This window comes from Bos mutus, chromosome 4 (genome assembly GCF_027580195.1).
Source record: "Bos mutus isolate GX-2022 chromosome 4, NWIPB_WYAK_1.1, whole genome shotgun sequence".
Taxonomy (NCBI): Eukaryota; Metazoa; Chordata; class Mammalia; order Artiodactyla; family Bovidae; genus Bos; species Bos mutus.
The window spans coordinates 106,015,079-106,037,649 of record NC_091620.1 but is presented as its reverse complement, the minus strand read 5'-3'; the positions used below and the strand labels follow the sequence as shown (position 1 = coordinate 106,037,649).

Sequence of the window (22,571 nt, the reverse complement as noted above, 5' to 3'; positions counted from 1 at the left end):
GGCCTGTCCCTGTTGGGGAGATGGATGCATCCTGCTGTTGATTCTGAAGGTCGTGAAACACTGAAAATATGTAACCAGCTCCCCTTATTCTGAATTCCAGGCTTATCGAGCAAGCTCCTCATTATGATCAGGCTTCCTTTACGGGTCTACCTGCAGGGAGGGAACGGCTAGTCATGCTGACACCAGCGCTGTTGTCCTGGGAGGCATGTTTGGTTTCCATTGTCAGTGAATGCATTGCTAGAAGGGAAGCCGTTCCAGTCCCTCCTGCCCTTCTTCGAGCCCTCCGAGATGGGTGGCAGGGGCCTGCTCCAAGCTTGCGAAAATAGTGATGAGTTTAGCAGTACAGCCCAAAGGTTGGAGAAGACAAATTGTGCCCTTCCACTGTTCATTTGCCCATTAACTACCAGTTCAGAAAGCATTTACTTGCTGAGGTTTACACTGTACTGTGCTCAGGACTCCAAAGAGCAAAAGAACAAGTAAAGCTCAGCCCCGCAGTACGTAGACCTTTAGCAAATGTACTCCGCCCTTCCTCATTTTCTACCTCTTGGATTATGTTTCTGTCAGTTCCTGAGTTTGGACTATCTCGTGATATCAGCCTCCTCATAAACAGGGTCATCAGTTTTCAGATGGTTTGTGTGTGCGTTTCCTTCTTAGGCCCTCGGAATGACATCATCCCAGGACCGAGCCGTGGTCAAAAAAAAACTGAAGGAAATGAAGGTGTCTCTAGAGAAGGCTCGGAAGGCCCAGGAGAAAATGGAAAAACAAAGAGAGAAGCTGAGGAGGAAGGAACAAGAGCAAATGCAGAGGAAGTCTAAGAAGACGGAGAAGATGGCCGCGGCCACAGAGGGTGCTAGTGAGCAGTGACGCACCCGGGACGCTTCCACCTCTTCCTGCCCTGCTCTCCTCTGGAGGACAAATAAGACACTGATGACAAGCGCTATGTGCTCTAGGCAGACTGGGGAACCGTGTGTTCAATAACTGCAATTTTCTGCATCCATAGAGTACACTCTTAATCTTAACCTACTGAAATAATCCCAAGCCCCCTTTGGTTTAGTAACAAACCAAGGATCTCCTTTGCGAGAGACACAAAGTAGCAGTGTTTCTTTGTGTTGGGTGGGTGGTGTCACTTGAAGAACCAGCGTGACCCTGTCCAGCAAAAGCATGGCACACCCTGGCGTTGTCAGCGGAGCGCCATGCATTTTCGGCACGGGGTCCTGAAACTGAGCGTGGCGGGAGCACTGCTCTGCCCTGGGATTGGGGCTGCAGAATCCGCTCGGAGAGAAAGGTTCCCCATCATTGCTGGCGTCTGGACTGTGAGACAGCCCCACCGTGGAAATGTGGGTGCTCTGCCGTGTAATTACCGACTATGGCTAAAAGCCGGCAAATTGTCCTGTTTGCTAGGCATCAGGAAGAGAGAAAAGAGTTACGCTTACTTGCTAACCCCAGAAGGAAGCAAAAGCCTTAAGAATGTGGATGTGGATATTACTTTGGGGTTCTGAGGGTAACATTTATCCTCCAGATTTAGGCAAACAAAGAAAAATTCGAGCATTAATGCAGCCATGGGATCCTGGGATCTGTGTTTCCTTTGCTACTGCTGCACGTTCAGTATTTCAGCAGCACCGACACACACCGCACAGTTCCTTTTCTTCCCAACAAATTGAACAGGAAATTGATTTTTAAGGAAACCAACATTTTCAGGTTTCCTCTCCTGGGGAACATTCGGGCTGGTCTTCAGCCTGACTATGACACAATCAGGAACTCATCACATATTTTCTACTCAAGATTTCCCAAGTGGGCTCAGTTAGAGTTTTAACAAATGTACTTTTAAGAAAAATAGAAATTCCAGTTAGAGAAAAGTTAGATTTGACTATCATTCAACCAGAGAAGCAATTTTATTGAGCACACAGAATGTTCCCATAAAGGAGAGCTGTCAGTTATATTTTAGAGATGTTTTGAATGGTTTTTCTGAGCCGGTCTCTTTCATTCCTTGAAGAGTTCCACTTTACAGGTAAAGTGTGTTTAAGATGGTACACACGATGCAGTCCTTATTTTAAAGCCAGTATTAAGGATTTAAGTGTTTCATCAAACTAATTCAAGTGCAGGAGAGTGGGGCAGATGGAGGAGAAAATCAACTCACCTCGAGAAATTTCAAATGATGGATTTTGTTGTTGTTGTTGCTCTTTTGCTTTTTATGCTCACGTATCTGGTTGTCTTAGCTGCATTGGCTGCAAAAATGAGGTCATCCACTTTCCAGAGGACGAGTTTCCAAACAAGAGTTGAGGCCAGATGAATTCCTGGACAAGTATTTTACTTCCTTTTCTTCGGTTTCAGGGGGTCTTCGTCCTTATCTTCTACTGGAAAATGTTCTGTACACAGAGCTTAGGGGAAAGCTTTCAAAGGTTACAAGGAACAAATAATGTTAAAGGGGCTTCTTACCATATAGGCCATCTCCTATTTTGAACATTGTGCTTTTTTTTTTTTGCTTGTCTGAATATTTGAAATCTAAAATTGTCTAAACTAGAAGTTTGTGATCTTGTTCTTCCCTGAGGCGTGTTTCCTTTTCCGTAACAGAGTATTGTCTGTTAAGCTTCAGTCCCTTTGTCACCAGGTAGAGATCATCCATTCGATCCTCAGAAACATAAAGTAACATTGTGTTTGACAATTATTGAAGTCACTACCTATTTTTCTTCTGTCTTCATTTGGGGTATGATAATGAAACTGCCATACTGGAATCTCTATTAATATTTTGAGGTGTGTGGTGCTTTGTTGTTTATTAATGTCATGAGAAACCAGGAACCACTATCAATTAACTACAAAATTCAGCAAATCTTTTCAATACTAAAAGACTAAATTAGTCAAAATCTGGTAATGCTAGTGCTTGCTGTTGTAAATGTTTGTGATTTTTGCTTATCTTTGGGAAAAAAGTGATCTGGATCATACTGGAAGCTTCACTGTGTTCATTTTAGGAGTGGAAATAGAAGGATGATTATCTTATTGTTTACACTTTGGTAATATTTGAAAATGGATGTATATACTGGAAATGTCTATAAGTCTCAGTCTCTGCACATAATTTATGATTATATTGCATTTTTAAGTGTCTTAGAAGTATTGTTCTTTAACTTTATTTGTACACTTCCAATATTTAGATCAATGACCAGTTGACAATGTTATAAATTGAATTCTTATTCTTCAAATCATTTATTTTGTATTATAACTGTTTTGACTTTTTTTAAGTTAAATTATAGTAATTTTAGGTCTTAATGAGTTATTTTAATTAAAACTGCTAAAATTGATTTGATTGTCCAACAAAGGATAAAAAGTAAACAGACTGATAAAGGATTTGAAAACAAAGTGAAGGACCTCAGATCTTGTGAACAGTTTGTTTTACTTTATTTTCTTTATTGACTCTGGAGCATGATGCCTCATTGAGGTTCCAGTGTCTTATACAATCCTTACTTTAACGCTAGTGGTTTTCAGTATCCTTACAATTTAACACAGAATTGTTGCTTCATGAACATTAAAGACTTTGTATTGAATAGCTTTTTTATTTGTCAGAAAATGGACAAAAAGGGAATATCTGCTTACTATGAACTGTATTCCCTAAACGACAGCTCGGTATGACACCTGCAGTAGCCAAAAGTGTTTTGGGGGTACAGGCAATGCTTTAGGGGACAGGGAATTGTGGAGAGGCCAGATGGTGGACGGAGCATTGTGTGAGCTGAGTGTCCGGGGCAGGGTATTCCACTAAAAACTTAGATTACTTTATTTAAGATTATCTCCCTTAAAGTAACTCACAGGTTATGTAATAGTTTTCTCCTGTTTTTTTCCCCTGAATCAGTTTACTGCAGAGCAGTGTTGGGTGGGAACTTACTTTTGCCCATTCGAACACACTGATGATGTCCACCATTAGTTTCATGACCACAAAGATACTCTATGCTGTGGTCCTGTAGTTGGGGCTCGCGTGGGTTTCCCACCCTGCGCAGCAGGTACGCACTTGTAACCCACCGCGGTTCCTGACTGCAGTGTGACGGGCACTGATCCCGAACTCCGCCTGTAGGGGGCGCGAAACGGGAACCCTAGCGGTGCTTCTTTGTCGTCGGAAAGAAAGGGCTAAGAGGCTGAGACAGGAACCAAATGAGCCCTTGCCTTTTTTCCTGTAGTCACTGCTGTCCTACAATCTTAAGCTATCCCAGTCCAATCTACTACTAGGCCCAAGCCAGGTTTTTGATCTAGCACCTTAACTAGCCTTTATGGTTTTTCGCTGAAGACAGAATTTCTTTGTGAAATAGGACTAACACATGCTTTAGAATTATATTTTAAAAAGGTAAATGAAAATTAACATTTATGTGGCTATTCTAACTCATTTTTAAGTGTTAAAGGTTATACAGGCCAAGTTGCAAGAGAGGAGCATCCATGTTTGACCACAGTATTCAAGAAGTTCCAAACTGAAAGGAATGTCTATGCTTAGGATGTGATGTAGTTCCTTGATTACATCCAGATATTTCCAAATTATCAACTTCCATTTGAGTAACTAAATTTACTGTCCCAATAGAGCTGTGGTTCAGAGGCGTTTCAGTTTGGTGGACCGCAGTCATGAGGGTTCATCTCATTTGCTTAATGCCAAGTCCTTAGTGCTTTCTAAATGAAAAAGAAAAGCTCAGTTTTTAAAATAGCTTTTCCAGTTTACCTTTAATCAAGGATCTACCTGTATACTGTTCTGAAACTAAGCATTTAAGGATGAAGTCCAGAAATGTCCCTATTTCCTACTAGAATTGTTTTCATTATGAAGATGGGGGTGGGAAATAAATTTTTAGAAAGACTCCTTGTCATAAGAAATATGAATGCGCTTCAGAAATTTCCCTCCTGAAGAACAGTCTGTGTATGCAGGCAGATCTTGTTTATATTTGTTTTAGGCATTTGAAGTCTCAGGAAAGTTGGTCTTGATCCAAAACACTGGGGAAAAAAAAATAACACAGACAGTACACCAGTAGTATTTAAAGTAATGGCATCGAATAGACCCAATGGAGAAGTCAGAAAGCAAAGAAAAAGCCTGCAGAAGTAATTTCTCCTGGAACACGGAAACATCAGGGTCTACCTCACGCTAAAGAGAGGATCCTTACGTGCTTGTGTGGGCACGTCGGTGTGGACGTGTTGAGGGAGTCGTGTTTACTCAAAGGCTCACATGTGTGAGTGTGTGAACCAAGCACAGCTTGTGACCTGCTTTCAGACCTACAGAGTGGGGGATGAAAGGAACAGCGTGATTTCCGATCCTTGGCCCACCCTAGTCCCAACCCCCAAGCTGCTAGGGACTCAAGAATGGATGAGGTAAAGAACAAGAGGGCAAGAGGCAACGTCTTGAGAATGTGCATGCCTTTGTGTTGATGTACAGAACTACATGTGTGTGACTATATCTCCCACCAGACACACACACACACAAACTACAGTCTCACGGCATAAACAGAATTGCATATGGAACTTGGTGATGTCAGGTAGGACCCCGAGCAGTAGCATAGCCTTATTGCCACGTGTGTGTGTGTGTGTGTGTGTACATTGAATGGCTCATGAGATTTTAAGAGATTTTTTTTAATGTATTTCTACTAAATGCACTTACCTTCTACATGTTTATATATTTTGGTAAAATTGGTTTATTAGATACTCGGTATTTTAGTAAGATGAAATTTCCTCACATGTTTGGCTGATGCTTTGATGTCAAAATTGCACATTGCTGAGCTGAAGCTCAGACGTTTATGCAGCTTTGGGCATTTTCAACTGCAGACTGCAGTTCCCTTGGCTAAAAATTGCACTGCGTGTTCCTGTGCATTCGCTCACACTCTAAAATGTGTTTGGTCACTGTGACACTGCAGTCACTAACCGCCGTCTCTCTGACGGCAGCGTTGCTATCACAGGACCATTGATTTACTTCTTTTTTGGAGTGATGACATGGTTAGGTCATCACCAAACATAACACAAGTGGATGTGAGCATGAGTGTGTTGTTGGAAGGTGTACAGTTCTGTTTCCTTCAGCTATCTGATTCACACACCCAGACTTCTTGTTAAGAATTTAATCTTTCATCCATGAAAGAACAATTGGCCAAAATAATTAAATCACCTTAACAAGTGGAAATTAAGAGGCACTCCAGCTAGATAGCATCTCCCAACAACATCAGATTTAGTTAGTGCTTAGTGAAAACCCTTAAATATATATATGTTTATGTTTTCCTTGATATTATTTATGATCATCACTACTGCTTTTGTATTTTTTAATGGTGTCACAGTTAAACCACTAGTTCACCTATGTATCACTTACAAAACTGGCCGGCTGAAAACGAGAGAGAGAAAATGAATTCTGTTCTGTTGTTGAGAAGTCGATTTATTTTCATCTTTCTTTCTGTATCACTAAAAGGAAAAGAGTTGTTTGAAAATCATTTTAAGTTCGATAAGTACAGATAGCATGTTATCTGAAAATTTTGATTTGTACATTTTGATGTCTGATCATTTGCATGGGAGAGACAATAGTGCCCTGTCTGGATTGTTCTCTTGTGCTTGGTTAATACGTACTTCTCTAGATTGTTCGTTTCAAATGCCATTTCTTACTCTTTGGTTTTCAGAGGCATTCAAAGCAAATATCACAGTGGTCCTTTGTTTTCTGACCAATCTAAAAATACCTGTGATTAAATTTAATTTGTTAGTGTAAATAAATTTCTTGCCAATGAGTATTATTGTTGTTAGACAACGAATGCAATAAAAAGAGAAATACTAAGATCTGTCGAAGTAATTTTTTTTTTTCTCTTCTATTTTCACCTTCAACTAAAACAAGCCTTGACTGGGTAAACCTGTATTAACTGTCAAAATACATCTATCAATCAAGAGCAAAGTGCACATTTTCCATGGAAATGACACTAAAAATAAATTTTGGCCCTGGTAAAGTGTAAATTGGCAGCTAGGACTGCATTTGAAAGCACAATTATGCAACTGGGAATAAAGTTAAAAGATCAAAGCTTCCACTAGAAGTTCCCTCAACCATCTTTCTATCCACGTCGTCACCATCACGGCTTCTGATACCTGTCAGCCAGGAGCAGGTCTGAGGCCAGTCCACAGGCTGGCAGTTGGCCTCATGGCATGGGGCAAGCTTCAAGTCAGGCCATCCCAGAGGAAGGGGTTCCTTTCAACAGTTTGATTCCTAAAGCCCTAAATGTTCAGAAGACTGAATATAACAAAAGAGGGATATTAATTTCTCTCACACACTCACAGGCCATAATTTTTCTGTGCCTAAACCTTTGGCAGTGCACAAATTTAGATCTGAGCATCATGGAATAAATGCACCAAGCTGTTCTCTTCCTTGGAGTTGTCATGAAATTTCTAACCAAGGGGAAGCATGTTTCCCTTTTGGAATGATTTGGAGCATAAGCTATGTCAAATTGGATAACTTTCTTTGGGGAGCAGAATTTGCTCCTTCTGCCAAGAACAAGAGAGAACAGAGTATAGTCATTTTATTGATATCAAGTGATTCTTCTCAAAGGAAATACCCACCGAAGCACCACAGCCATTGAGAGTCTCAAAACAGTGTTTTTGAGGATCCAGTTCAAGGGCCGTGAACGGCACCACTGGATCACTGAGCACTCATCCAGCACAGGATATTATGTCCACTGAAATCGTGATTAAGATAACTCTAATCCTAAAGTGAGTAAGGTGTTCTTTTGATCCAAACAAGATGTTCCTATTTGTTACCTTAAGTCAGGGGTCTTAAATTATCAGCAGTTGGCAGTGCTCAATTTCTCTGCAGAGCATTTTCCCCAAAATGCCAGACCATCATCATGGAACGTGCCTCAGTAAAACTTTGTTTTTAATGGGCCTGCCTTGTCATCCCAAAGAAATAAACCAGCCTGAAAACCATACCTTCCAAACACAAATAAATGAAGATGGGTAACCTTTTCAAACCAGCTTTTATAAGAAAATGATAGAGTCATCTTCTCTTCCTTGTCACATCTCTCAGAAGATAACCAAAGGTTGTTGATATTTTCTTTTTTATTTGTTTACATTTCCATTGCTTTCTTCTTAGCCTCCACAGCAAGTGAGAATAAGAAAAGAAAATAGGAAGATAAGAAATAGGAAAGGAAAACCTACCTCTACAGCACTTCAACAACAATATTGTCTTTGAGGGCACTTGGTTTTACCTGAATCAGTTATGGGCTTCCTTCTATACCCAGTCATTGAAGTGAACAAACTTCTTCCTTTTATCAAGTCAGAGAAACTGAAATGTACAATTTGTGTTGAAATAACAGACACTCATCATCGTCAGGTGTGATGACACTCCCAAGAATTTGAGGATTTTCCTACTTGCCGTTGCTGGGGGGACTGGATAAGTAAGAGTGGAGGAGGGCTGGGGTAATTGAGGTTTATATTTACTACGGGCATGCTCAGTAGCTCAGGCATGTCTAGCTCTTGGCAACCCCATATAGACTGTAGCCCACCAGGTTTCTTTTCCAGACAAGAATACTGGAGTGGGTTGCCTTTCTCCAGGGGATCTTCCCGACCCAGGGATTGAACCCACATCTCCTGCATTGGCAGGTGGATTCTTTACCACTGAGCCATTTCTGGGAATGTCCTATTTAGAAGGGAAGATGGGAATGAGTCTGTGTGTGCCAGGAAGTGTGATGGTTAGGTGAGCCTGGGGCTGAGGACACCTTGGTTGCACGTCTGGTTGTCCGGCACATGAACTGAAGGCTCTGAGTGCTGGGGCGCTGATGACATGTGACTTCATCCTGCTCCCTGAACAAGACAGGACACGGCAGCAACAAGCTCACACGCTCCAGGGAACACATGTTTTCGGGAGAGGACTTTCTGGGTCACATATACTTAAAATACTTAAGACCTGACAGTTGATGTGATGATTTTAGCAATTTTATTTAAAGGATTTTTATTGGTAAGTGAAGTTTTCAGATATTCCAAGACTGATTTGATATTATATGCCCAAAAAAGCCATATGCGAAGTATCTGTTCCCAGCTAAACAGATCTCCATCTCCTGTGATGTCCAAGTTTCGGGTCAGCGTTCACTGTTGAGATGAGATCACTGTGGCCCCCATAGATGTGGCAAGCAGTTGTAGTGAAGAGCTCCCACTTGTCAGGGTAGGGGTACGGATCAGCCAGTCAGAACTCACAGTAAAGAGCTTTCTGGAACACAGTTCCAACCAGCATTTTCCCCTTGTACACAGAAGCAACCGTACTTCCATGCAACACTTTACCATCTTCTGCATAAACCACCGTAACTTTGGGTTCTTCTGCTAAAATATTCTGGATTTGGAGCACCTATCCAAAAATAACATTACATTAGTATTTTTTAAAGTCACTCGAGACATAACTTTAAATACGGGGTCATTTCTCCATAAGAAGAGACTTTTAGGTGAACTATATTTTGTTCCAAAATGACTCTCTATAGATATCTATTTCCTCATTGGCAAAGATGACAGATTCTGATCAGATCATCTTTAACAAAGATAGACACTAAAGACCTATAGAAGCAAGAACCGTAAGACGGTAACGTAGCCTGTGTGTGGGGCCATAAGGAGGACTGTGGTACACCACAGGATGGAGCTGGGCTTACTCAGTAACTGTCAAATATTGCCATGCTGGAATTCAGGCCAGTTTTCGTGTATTTTCAGGTAAGTCTGGACTTTGGATGTTTACACGTAATTCTTGGTTTTTAAATATGGGAATAAAAACAAAACAAAACAAAAGACTGTTGCCCAAAAAGAACATACCTCTCTTCCACACTCATTATTCCTCTGAACTTAAGGTCCCAACTCCTAATATGTAAGATTTTATGAGTTCAGTTTCCTTCATTTAGTTGAGCAGAAACATGATTATATCATCAGCAGCAGTATAGTAGTATTCAAGTTGACTACTCAAGATAGCCAATATTTGACAATTTGGGCCAATGAAACGGTAATCTCATATGATTCACATAGTATCACAAGCTCGCTGTAAGGCAGGAACGCAGGGCTATACTTGGGATCTTCCGCTTACTGTGTGTTTCTGTTTGTAGAATGAGATGGGTGGGGCTCTCTGCTGTGCTGGCTATGTCGCTGCAGTCCTGTCAGACTCTGTGTGACCTTATGGACTGCAGCCCACGAGGTTCCTCTGTCCATGGGATTCTCCAGGCAGGAATACTGGAGTGGGTTGACATGCCCTGCTCAGGTGGGACTATATTAACTCTAAATTCCCTTTCATCTTTAAGTTGGTGTTCTTCTGAAGGTTTTAAGAGAAAATACAATGACTTGAAGAACAGTTGCTGACATACAGAAACACTGAGTATGACAGATTAGGAAGGCTTGTGCTTGATTATTAAAAGGTCCATGCACTTATTTAAAAGGACCACTCCAAAACAGCTGGCACCAAAAACAGATGTTTTAGGAAATTGCTAAAGCATTCACATGTAGAAGTTACTTACTGGGGAAATACTTGATGGTGCACCTTGGCTTTAGGAAACCACTTTCTATTAAAACTAAGTCACTCTTGCGTGGGGCAGTGCATTAGATAATGGATGGTTATTACTTTTTGCTATTCTTTACCAGATTCATCATTAGAAAGGAAGCATTTTTTTTCTAGAACAGGAAACTGAGTCCGTGCTATAGCAAATGGTTCAAGTTCACCAAATGAGCTAACAAGCAAGAGCAAATTAGAATCTAACATTCTGCCCAGTTCTGAACAGTGAACACGCCACAGCATACATTTCCTCAATTCTACTGAGCATACCATGCAGCAGTCCTAATAGCTAAGAACTAGCAAAAGGCACAAAGGGTTGCCATTCACCATAATCACAGTTGTCTTGTAAACCCAGAGAAAAGGTTATGAAGGGCCAACATGTAATTGGAAATACATATTTGGCTTTTGTTTCTTATCCAAGAGACACAGGCTTTAAAACAATTTTTTTAGGGGTGAAGGGTGGAATGAGACTGACTCTTAAAGCTTTAAAAAGAATGCATGCTCAGTTGCTCAGTTATGTCCAACTCTGCAACCCCGTGGACTGTAGCCCTCCAGGCTCCTCTGTCCATGGGATTATCCGGGCAAGAATACTGGAGCAGGTTGCCATGCCCACCTCCAAGGGAGCCCCTTAAAAAGAATACATAACAGTAAACTAAAAGTACACCGAGTACTTGATGTAAATAATCAGCATAATTAGTAGGAACTGAAAGCCGAGTAGAAAACCCGAGTTAAGTCGTAGTAGACATTCAGTGTTCTTGCCTAGAGAATCCCAGGGACGGGGGAGCCTGGTGGGCTGCCTTCTATGGGGTTGCACAGAGTTGGACACGACTGAAGGGACTTAGCACCAGCAGCAGCAGCAACAGACATTCAGATGCTCATGGCAAAATGAGTTTCAAATTCCTGCTTGCACTGTCAAAATAATCCACTGAGAAAAAGACCAATGACGTGAATAGAGTCTTTGAATACTAAAACTAAGATAGAGGTCTTTCAAGCTCAGATCTTTCCAGCAAGGATTTACGTTCCCATTCTGCCTGGATGGTTTGGAGGGGATGGCATCTCTGCTTTGCAGCTGCTCTGTTACATGAACTGGCAAAGGCACTGACACTCAGGAAAAGGGTGTTGAACAGGAAGGCAGGTAACACACATGTTTAGACCATAACAATGTGGCCTGTTATATTTTTTAAACTACTGTGAACGGCCACGTCGGAGAAACTCACTACTGAAATAAAGATACGGAGCCCGATCCAGTGCTGGCCGTCCTAACCCAGCCCTCCAGGCTCTTCCTCCACTCCGCTCAGCCTTCCAGAGCCTGCTCAGGGCTCCCTCCACCTCCCAGTAAAGGTTGACAGGAAGCAGCAGCAGAGAGGGGTGGGCAGACTGAGAAGGAGGCAGAGTGTCTGCCCCCACACCCCCACCCCGTGTGGGGCCATGACTTCATTCGGTTGGCGCCATCCCTCAACCAGAGGTCAGGTTCCCCTCCCAGCAGCCCCTCCACACACAGCTCTCACCTTGTTTGGGCTTCTGGTAGCCGTGCCTACGTCCGTGGTGGCCCTGGGGTACCACGTTCCCCTCCCCCGTTCATTTCCCTACCTGTGCCCACATCTCTGTGCATAGTGCCCTCATTAAACCCCCAAATCACCCAGTTTACAGGTACCATCTGTCTCCCACCTAGACTCTGTCTCAAATGCCTCCCAAAGTCAAATTCCATCTTTATCTGATCATTTAGGTCATCTATCCACATCTCCCTTTTATTTGCACATATAATTGAGATTTATGTTTTCAAGAGAAAACTAGCTGGGAGTGAAGGCGCTGATATGATTCTTTTCTCAAACTAACCTCTGATCCAGGAGGATTCTCTGGGTCATAGGAGAAGATTTTCATGCCATTGGGGTGGCAGCCAACCCACAGGTCCCCTGTCACAGGATCCACAGATATGTTATCCACGAGTGTGTCACAGTCCAGAGACTTGTAGATTAAAACCAAAGGGAGAAAGAAAACAAGCAATAAAAAATTTGAAAGGAGATGGAGCAATACGTTAGAGAAAGCTATCGTGGCGTCCTTGGGCACCATACACCTGCTCCAGGGATGAGACAATTCTGCACCCTGCCCATTTCACTGGCACTCAGGGAATTCCTCTAGCTCTCCATCTGTGTTAGTATTTTGCCATTTTCCAGAACGTGAGGGAAGGGGAAGATCAGAAAAACCAAGAAAGACTATTAAAAGTGATATGAAAGCATTTGGACTAACATCTGTGCGTGAACTTAAAACCAGAAGTGAAAAAAAAATTTTTTTTCAGTGCAGCATAAAACAGTTCCTTTGAAAACGGCATGTGCAAATGATATTTTTATAAGCATTCTGAAAACAACCAGGAAATGTGGATTCATTTCTGATGAGAGCATCAGTGAAGTGTAGGCTCTTCTTTAATGGCTAATCATAGGCTGTGCAGCCAGAGGAGAAATGGTCACCTGGGGTCTAATTTGTGCCTTGAAGTTGAGGAAAAGTTTCTTCTTCAGCTTCCTGATGTTATTCGACTCCCTGTTCCTCTGCTGTTTATTTTCTAAATATAAGTTGCAAGCATGTGTTGACTGCACAGATTGCTGTCACGGCTTTGTACCAGGATCATAAATAATACCAACGATTCTTAATTCCATCATTCATCATCTTGGCTGCCTTCTACCGGGGAGAAATCACATCTATTTGTCTACCTCTAACTCTCAGTTGGATAAACAATATTACCATGTACCTCAAACAGAGGCCAGCATACCTCAGTGCCCAGAGAGCCTGGAACAATTGGCGGCTACTCATCGCAAAGGCCAGAGCGTGGGCAGACAACTGTGGGAGCCCTGTGCTTTCCACTCAAAACGAGGGTTCTCCCCACCTGGCTGGGAGGGGCAAGGATGTTAAGGGACCTCCTTTTTACCTTCATGCAGTGCCATCACTCATTCCTACCCTGGAAACAGGCAGGTTTGGCCAAGGGAGGTGGTTGAGTAAATGTCCTCTGGCCAAAGTCATCTCTAAGTCTTTTCCATCCCCAAACCCCATCTACCCCAGTATTAGGCATTCTATGCTGATATGTTAAATTCTTCTTCTTTTTTTTTTAATCAGAGCGTAATTGCTGTACAATGTTGTGTTAGTTTCTGCTGTACAATGAAGTGAATCAGCTATCCATCTATCTATCTATAGGGAGGAGATATATATGTGTATTCATAGGGAGGAGATATGTGTGTGTGTGTGTGTGTGTGTGTGTGCATGCATATTATCCCCTCCCTCTTGAGCCTCCCTCTCATCCCCAGCTGCCGTCCCACACCTCTAGCTCATCACAGAGCATCGAGCTGAGCTCCCTGTGCTTTCCAGCAGGTTCCCACCAGCTGGCTATTTCACAGAGGGTAGCACAGGTATGTCAATGCGCCTTTCTCAATTCGTCCCACCCTCCCCTTCTCACTGTGTCCACATGTCTGTTCTCTACATCCCTGCCCTATTGCCCTGCAAATCGGTTCATCTTCCTGTGAGGAAAAAGTTTGTCTCGGGGCACTGCTACTATCTTTGGAAGGGGTCATGGCCAACCAGTAAATTCCACAGCAGATAAAAATTTGCAGAGATGAGGGTAGGCAGTAAGAGTGGGAGAAGGACCCAGAAGCCTAGGGTCCCATTCATTCTTCACACCAGTAACAAGCTCCTGCCACGGGCACCAGCTGAGCAAGGGGCAGAACTGTGTTCTGCCCAGGAAGAGCTGGACAGTCCAACAGGGAGCCCATCTTGGCCTCAGCAATAAGCTCTTCCCTTGCAAATGCATGGTTCCCAGCAATACCAACTCACCAACCGCAGGTACAGACCATGAATCACGCTTTCCACAAAGTCCAGTGGAAACTTTTGCATGCCTTGGTCAAGGAAACTTAATAAATGATTCTCTTGGGGGAAAACGGTATCCTGTATTAACAAACATCCCAGTTTTTAGAGAACTGAAACTCACTGAAGTGAGACTAATTCATTGACTGTGTCTTGGAAAATGTTTTGAAGAAGGGATCATTTTTACTGTGGTAAAATATGCATAACATGAAAATTTTCATTTTAACCATTTTTCAGTGTACAACTCAGTAGCATCAGTTACATTCAAAATGTCATGAATCCACCACATTCCATTTCCAGACCCTTTCATCATCCCAAACAGAAGCTGTACCGAGTAGCTCCCCAGTCCTCCCTTCCCCATCCCCTGGTCACCCCTGTCCTGCTCTCTCCTTACGAATTTGCCTCTTCTAGGTACCACATGTAAGTGGAATCGTAGAATATTTGTCCTTTTGTATCTAGCATAAGGACTTTTATGCTAAGTATTCTTAGCATAATAACTTTACTTAGCATGTCTTCAAATTCATTGGTGTTCTAGCGTGAATCACTCCATTCCTTTCCAGGGCTGAGGAATATTTCATTCCATGTATACACTACACTTAGGCCACAGACCCGTCCACATTTCATCACAAATCCTAGTAACAACCCAGCTAGTTTCTCAAATTTCTTGGCACCCCAGTAGTAATCAACTGGACTTGATTAACATGATCCTCCAAAAGAAAGAATGACGTTACCTAGTTGAGGAGAGGGGAGGCTCACCTGAATTACTATGTCAGGACACCAGCAGGGTTTTCTGCCAGCAGTGGGAGCCAAACCGGAAATAAACTTTGCCCTCAATCGACAGGAGTAGCACCTTTATCGGTCGGTGTTGTGTGTACCTTGGATGGGGTTTTATTCTTATAAAATCCTTTAAGTTTCAGTTTGCAGAAGTATCTACTGTGATAACCACAATTTGTTTTTATCCCCTCAGCCAGTCTGAGTGTGTGAAATTCCATTTTACTGCAGCAAATACCAAACTGTCATAGCCCTGTCAATGATTTTTAATGTCAAACATGATATTACACTTGACGTGGTTTCAAGGCAATTTTCTCGGAATGAAGCCCCTCACGATGGTCCCTGGTACACCTGACGGGCACAGTCACAGGTGACCGTGAGTCACAGTGCCGTGGGCGCTGCTGGCAGGGCAGGGACCTCTGCGTCTTTTCAAAAGCATCACTTTCATAATCCTCCACTTTACATATACTTCTTCTTTCTGCTTCTTTGTGTTTTTACCCCTTTTGATCCAAACCTTCAGACTGGACCAGAATTGGTACAGGTAAAGATGATCCCCTGAAGAATGTTAATTTAACAATTACTTTGTTGAGTGCCTCCTGGGTGTGGGAACTGTCCCTGGAACACAGAGAAAGTATCCGTCCTATGACACTTATACCCTAGTGGGACAGGCAGACAGACACTGGGGAGAAGGAGAACATGAATGCAAAACGTGTTAGCAAAGGATGCTGAAGGGAAAAAAATAAAGCCATCAAAGAGATAGGAAGTGTGTGTGTGAGTGTGCATATTTGTCTACAGAGAAGCAGTCTAGGGGAAGGCCTCGCTGAAGTGACATTTTAGTGAAATCTGGAAAGATGTGAAGGAGAGAGGTGTGAAGACCTGGAGGAAGAATACCTGAGCAGCGGGACAAGCGCCCCATCCTGAGGAACGACATTGCCAGGGGAGTTCCAGAAATGCTCAGGCAGGAGCGGCTCAGCAGCAGGGGCAAGGGCTGGAGAGAGGCGGTAATGTGACCACCCGGTGGCCGTCTCGAGGCCTGGGCTTTGTAAATACTGTGCTGAGTGCTGTTGTGTGCAAGCTGAGGCTCTTGTCTGTTCCATCAACATGGAGGAGGAAGGGAGAGGGGAGGGAAGAGGGACGTGAAGAACACACTTCCAAGCTGGAAATTCACTGGAACAGAGAGAATCAAAGTTGCATAGACGATGCGTGTGGTCTGCCACTTCCCACTCTGCTGCTGAGCAAAAGTGAACAACAAATGCAGACAATGCTGATGTCTCCTAATAAAGGAGTGAAGAATTGGTTCTCACCCACTCCAATTAGACAATCCTTTTTCCTCACTTCTAATTTCACAAATCAATTAGAATCTAATTATCACCCCCACAAACTTATAATGTTAATACATCTTACCTTCAATGGAGTTAAAGTCCAATTAGCATGCTTTTCATACACATGAATCTTATGAGCCAGAAGTTCAGCTATATAGACATACCTTCAAAGAAGAAAAAGCTACATCAAAGCCCATGAAGGGGAGCAATTCAGAAGGTTACCATGAAGGCATAATAACCCTTCCTGGGGGAGAACTTTGCTTAGAGCCTGGAAAATGGAAGCTGTCTTAAAACACACCGGATTCTGAAGGAACTCAATGAGTTGACAGCACACAGGGGACTTTTAATCCCTGAAAAGTTATTTCAAAAGATGCAAAACTAGTTGGCCCTAACTAGTAGGCAAGGAGCTTAACTCTAACGCCAGTTCTTAGCATCTTCGAGCAAAAGCATGATCTCACTTTTCTTGGTTGGTCAACATAATGGCAAGCCCCAGGTTCTGCATTTCATCCCCTTGTTTTAGGCCACAGAAAATCCAAGAGAAGACAAGTGCTTGGCCTGGATCTGAGAGAAGACTCCCTCCCCTCTACGTGAGGACAGTGTCACATTCATCATAAAGATCTCTGGCCAGTCTAAGCACAGTGCCTCCCAGAACAAAGAGAGAAATGACTGCGTGATTATCTGCTATTTTTGAAGACAAGGAGACGATATGAGTAAAAACTATGCTGCTTTCTCTATATATGTTACCACCCTCTGAATATGTTACTAAGCATCTAAGTATGCTACAAATGCTTAACGATACGAGATGAAGAGGATTTTATACATACACCGGTCTTACCCAAAGTGTGGTCCCCAGACCCAGAGTTGGTCTGTGAATTGTTTCAGAATGACCACCAGAAAATAACATGAATCAACTACACCACTAAGCCTACTACTTATGAAGCTGACTTTTTCCTCATAGTAACACTTTCTTGATGAAGGAAGCAGTGGCTTGATTTACATTTTGGTACAAACTCTCTGTCATGTCACAAACCAGCGCTACGGATATAAACATACCCCTAAGTTGTTAATCTCATGACACAGTCAAAAATCCTCCTTGAAAGCAAGCAAAGTGATACTAAATGTTTTTTGTATGTACCCCCTCTTGAAATGCACTCCCCCCGACACAGGAATTTAAAAGAGTATGGGTGCTCAGTTGTTCATTTGCATCTGACTCTTGTGACCCCTTGAACTAGCCCACCAGGCTCCTCTGTCCATGGGATCCTCCAGGCAAGAATACTGGAGTGGGTTGCCATGCCCTCCTCCAGGGTATCTGCCCAACTCAGGGATCGAACCCGTGTCTCTTGTGTCTCCTGCATTGGCAGGTGAATTCTTTAGCACTGCACCGCCTGGAAAACCTTCACAAAATAGTAAATTGTGATTTGATATAATTTATCCCCTGGAAATTAAGATATTTTACATTTTCCCCAATTTCCTTTTACTGGAATAACATGCTAGAATGTATCCCCTTTTTTAGAAGATGAATATTCTCTAAACATGTTGAATGAGAATCTAGGGACAAACGTGATTTTTAAGGCGTTCACGTACTTGCGGTCAGGTGACATGCTGATTCCATTAGCAAAATCAAATCCACTGGCCACCACTCGAACGTCATCTGGACTGTAGTAAACAACATTTGACCATGCTAGACCCAAATATAATTCCCAGGATCTCATGTACTGGTCAACAAAATAGTGGTCATTGGTGGCATAGAAGTGTTCACGGCCCACAGCGACAAGGTCATTCAAACTGCAATCGAAACACACACGTGTGACACAGGTGGGTGACAGCATGGACCCTGACATGCTCACACACGGTGCTCATGAGTGTATGCTCGTAAAATCAGAGTGTGCGATGGAACCTTCACATCAGCTGTTACAGCCCAGAATTATGTGCGATCAGTCCCGCCTATACAATCCTCAAAGACAGTGATTACCTGAAGAAACCCTAAGAGGTTATTATATCAATGGAACAGAAAAAACCTATTAACTGTATCGTGGGAAAAAGTGCTGTGGTGTGTGTGTGTATAGACAGACTAAACTCCACAGACATTAAATTAGTCCAGGAATCATTATCCAGGCCACATTTGTTTATGCTCATATAGAACAGTTCAAGGCAGCACCAGACAGTGGGAAAAAACCCAGCTATCTTGAGACTCGCATTTTAGTTACAGCTCTGCTACATGGGACAACAGACTGGTTCCAAATCGGGAAAGGAGTACAAGGCTGAATATTGTCACCCTGCTTATTTAACTTATATGCAGAGTACATCACGTGAAATGTTGGGCTGGATGAAGCACAAGCTGGAATCAAGACTGCTAGGAGAAATATCAATAACCTCAGATATGCAGATGACACCACCCTTATGGCAGAAAGTGAAGAGGAACTAAAGAGCCTCTTGATGAAAGTGAAAGAGGAAGAGTGAAGAAGTTGGCTTAAAACTCGACATTCAGAAAACTAAGGTCATGGCATCTGGTCCCATCACTTCATGGCAAATATCTGGGGAAACAATGGAAACAGTGAGAGACTTTCTTTTCTTGGGCTTCAAAATCACTGCAGATGGTGACTGCAGCCATGAAATTAAAAGACACTTACTCCTTGGAAGAAAAGCTATGACTAACCTAGACAGCATATTAAAAAGCAGAGACATTACTATACCAACAAAGGTCCATCTAGTCAAAGCTTTGGTTTTTCCAGTAGTCATGTATGGATGTGAGAGTTGGACCATAAAGAAAGCTGAGCACTGAAGAATTGATGCTTTTGAACTGTGGTGTTGGAGAAGACTCTTGAGAGTCCCTTGGACTTCAAGGAGATCCAACCAGTCCATCCTAAAGGATGGACTGAATATTCATTGGAAGGACTGATGTTGAAACTGAAACGCCAATACTTAGGCACTGATGCAAAGAACTGACTCATTGGAAAAGACCCTGATGCTGGGAAAGATTGAAGGCAGGAGGAGAAGGGGATGACAGAGGATGAGATGGTTGGATGGCATCACCGATGATGCGATGGACATGAATTTGAGTAGGCTCTAGGAGTTGGTGATGGACAGGGAAGCCTGGCATGCTGCAGTCCATGGGGTTGCAAACAGTCGGAGACGACTGAGCGACTGAACTGAACTGAACTGAACTGCTACTATTAGCTGTGTGATCTAGCAAAAGTTAATCATTTAACATGCCAGGGCCTCAGTTTACTTATCTGTTTAAAAAAAAAAAAAAAGGAGGAGATGGACTGGTCTATCTTCCAGACTTACAGGGTCACTTTCAGCTGTAAAGTTTCATGATTCTAAACAGAGTGAAACATCCGTGAGCGAGAAAGCTCAGAAATAGGATGCGGTGGCATTTTTTATTGCTGTTGTTCTGATTTTGATTCTCTCTGTGTTACTGAAAATCTAAGCTATATCAGTCTATTTTTCTGCTTTAATAGGTACAACTGTGAGCACATAAGTGAGTCATTCTGTGCTGATTGAGGTGACAGAAGTTCCTCTGGGCCATTATCCAGGACAGAATTATCTCAGTTCCACTGCCGAGGGCGTCACGGCCCAGCACATCAGCTCTGACGCCACCCCGGGCTCCTGGGCATCTTTGATAAGCATACAGAGCCTCAGTTTTCTCATCTGCAAAGAGAGGTTAAATGATTTTCCCAAAGTCATACAGCTCATTAGTCTAAGACTAAGGGTCAGCATCTTCATTTGTGGCGTTGCAGTGAGAATTACAATGAGACAATGCCTGCCATCCGCTTTGCAGTGAGCCTGCCGCTCACAAAGCCTCCATCAATGGTAACCACTGTTCCTATCCGAGAAAGGGGGTCTAGGAATTTAGGATTAGTCTGTATGGGCTTCAGGCAGAAGCCTGCAAAGATGTTTTTTTTTTTTTCTTCTCTTTTTAAAAGGTAAATGTACGAAATTAGTATGTTTTTTAACCCTTTGCTGTTTTTCATTTTAAAAGAGAGCAGAGCAGAAAGGTTTAGAGTCATAGTTTTGAAATCTGATGAGCTGCATTTGAACCCTCCATTTGTGGCTTGCTGTCAACGTGGTATGCGGCCATGGCGTGTCAGTATGCTCTGAGCCTCTCCGTATTTTGGAAGGTTGGGGTATGAATAAAATGAAATAACTAATCAAAGACTTTGGTACCATGCCTGGCATATAGTTCATGATCAATAATGACCAATAATATTATTATTAATAACCTGTTCTATTATAATAGATTAGTCATTGGAACATTAATGCTATTCTGTTGTTGTATTAGTCGCTCAGTTGTATCCTACTCTTTGTGACCCCGTGTACCACCAGCCTCCCCTGTCCATGGAATTCTCCAAGCAAGAATCCTGGAATGGGTTGCCATTCCCTTCTCCAGAGGATCTTCCAGATCCAGGGGTCAAACCCGGGCCTACCCACATTGCAGGCAGATTCTTTACCATCTGAGCCACCAGGGAAGCCCATTAATGCTATAGACAACCATATAAACAACCATTGAATACAAAGATGAAAATATACATGGCTAACCCTCGGGTTGGGAGAGCAGAATTTTTGTTAATTGTGACACTAACTATAGTTTGGTTCTGTATTGCCAAAGATCAATGCATTTGCAATTGCAAGTAGTCATGTATGGATATGAGAGTTGGACCATAAAGAGGGCTGAGCACCGAAGAATTGAAGCTTTCAAACTGTGGTGCTAGAAAAGACTCTTGAGAGTCCCTTGGACTGCAAGGAGATCAATCCTAAAGGAAATCACCCCTGAGTATTCATTAGAAGGACTGATGCTGAAGCTGAAGCTCCAATACTTTGGCCACCTGATGGGAAGAGTTGACTCATTGGAAAAAACCCTGAAAAATGCTGGGAAACATTGAGGGCAGGAGGAGAAGAGGGCGACAGAGGATGAGATGGCTGGATGGCATCATCAACCCAATGGACATGAGTTTGAGCAAACTCCAGGAGATATAAAGGGCAGGGAAGTCTGGCGTGCTGCAGTCCATGGGGTCACAAAGAGTTGGACATGACTTAGCTTTTGAACAACAGCAACAAAAGAAAAAAAAACAAAAAAAAAGCCCTAACCCTAGGAAATCGGACAAAACTAAGATTTCCAAGGTTAAATGGTAAAAGAAATAAAATAAGTTTCACTATTTCATAGCGACTCAGAGCAGAAGCTCCAGACTCAAGCTCCAGACTCAAGGATTAAAATTCCAGTTGTGCCATTTACTAACAGTGTCCCCTGAAGATTTCATTTGTCTTAAATTTTAAATAGTAAAAGAAATTAAGAACTCTAATGAAATCAACTGTTTTTATTATCACTGTCATTTCTACCATTAGTCCGGCTTCTCTAGTCCACACACCTTCCCCTAATTTAGATCTCGGTATTTGGCACAGTCTCCAGACAACTCAGTGTCCTCATTCTCTTTCCAAAATACATTTGTTGAGTGAAGGTATGAACAAACTCTCCCAGCAGAAGCTGGTCTCTGAACTTGCATGCAGATGAAGACCTGGGCTGTAGTTTGTAATGGTCACCAATTGGTTAATTTGCCTTCATCCAGTAACCTGATTTCTCTGCAGTCTCAGTTTCCTCAGCTTCAGCCCCATCAGGTAAGACAGGAGCGGGAGAGCCCTAACACTGAGCAGGTGCTTTGCTAGACATCTGCAAGTACATACCACATGTTTTAAAAGAAATCCAGATTCACACATTCTGAGATAATTGAGTTCTGCAGGTAAATTATTCAAATAAAGGTTAAGAGTCTAAAAAGACCATAACGATTAGAGGATAAAAACTGTGTGGGAAGATAGTGTCAAATTATTTTCTGAAATCCATCATTACCTCATAAACAGAACCCTAGGGCTTCCCTGGTGGCTCGGCAGTAAAGAATCTGCCTGCGATGCAGGAGACATGAGTTCCATCCGTGGGTTGAGAAGATCCCCTCGAGAAGGAAACCACAACACACCCGAGTATTCTTGCCTGCAGAATCCCGTGGACAGAGGAGCCTGGAGGGCTGCAGTCCCCGGGGTCGCAAAGAGTCAGATGTGACTTAGCGACAAAACAACAGCAAAGTCAAGTGAAGATGTCAGTTTTGTGTTGGGATCAGGGATCTGTGTGTGTTTCTTTTCTCTAGATGTTGTGCTATGGA

General features: G+C 42.7%; 2 protein-coding genes across 2 annotated transcripts in view; one reads left to right on the top strand and one right to left on the bottom strand.

The window, feature by feature from the left end:
* PPP1R9A (protein phosphatase 1 regulatory subunit 9A) overlaps positions 1–6,760 on the top strand; it is a 350,686-nt gene extending 343,926 nt beyond the window's left edge. The window contains 1 exon segment of the mRNA XM_070369831.1: positions 655–6,760. Within this exon segment, the coding sequence (XP_070225932.1) occupies positions 655–864 (210 nt within the window). The 3' untranslated portion in view covers positions 865–6,760.
* Positions 6,761–8,885: 2,125 nt separating this feature from the next.
* Positions 8,886–22,571, bottom strand: part of PON1 (paraoxonase 1) — a 33,817-nt gene continuing 20,131 nt past the window's right edge. Inside the window, exons 6-9 of the mRNA XM_005909699.2 lie at positions 18,007–18,207; positions 16,505–16,586; positions 12,320–12,448; positions 8,886–9,307 (exon numbers count right to left, since the gene is read on the bottom strand). Of these exons, the coding sequence (XP_005909761.1) occupies positions 9,149–9,307; positions 12,320–12,448; positions 16,505–16,586; positions 18,007–18,207 (571 nt within the window). The 3' untranslated portion in view covers positions 8,886–9,148. The remainder of the gene's footprint in view (positions 9,308–12,319; positions 12,449–16,504; positions 16,587–18,006; positions 18,208–22,571) is intronic.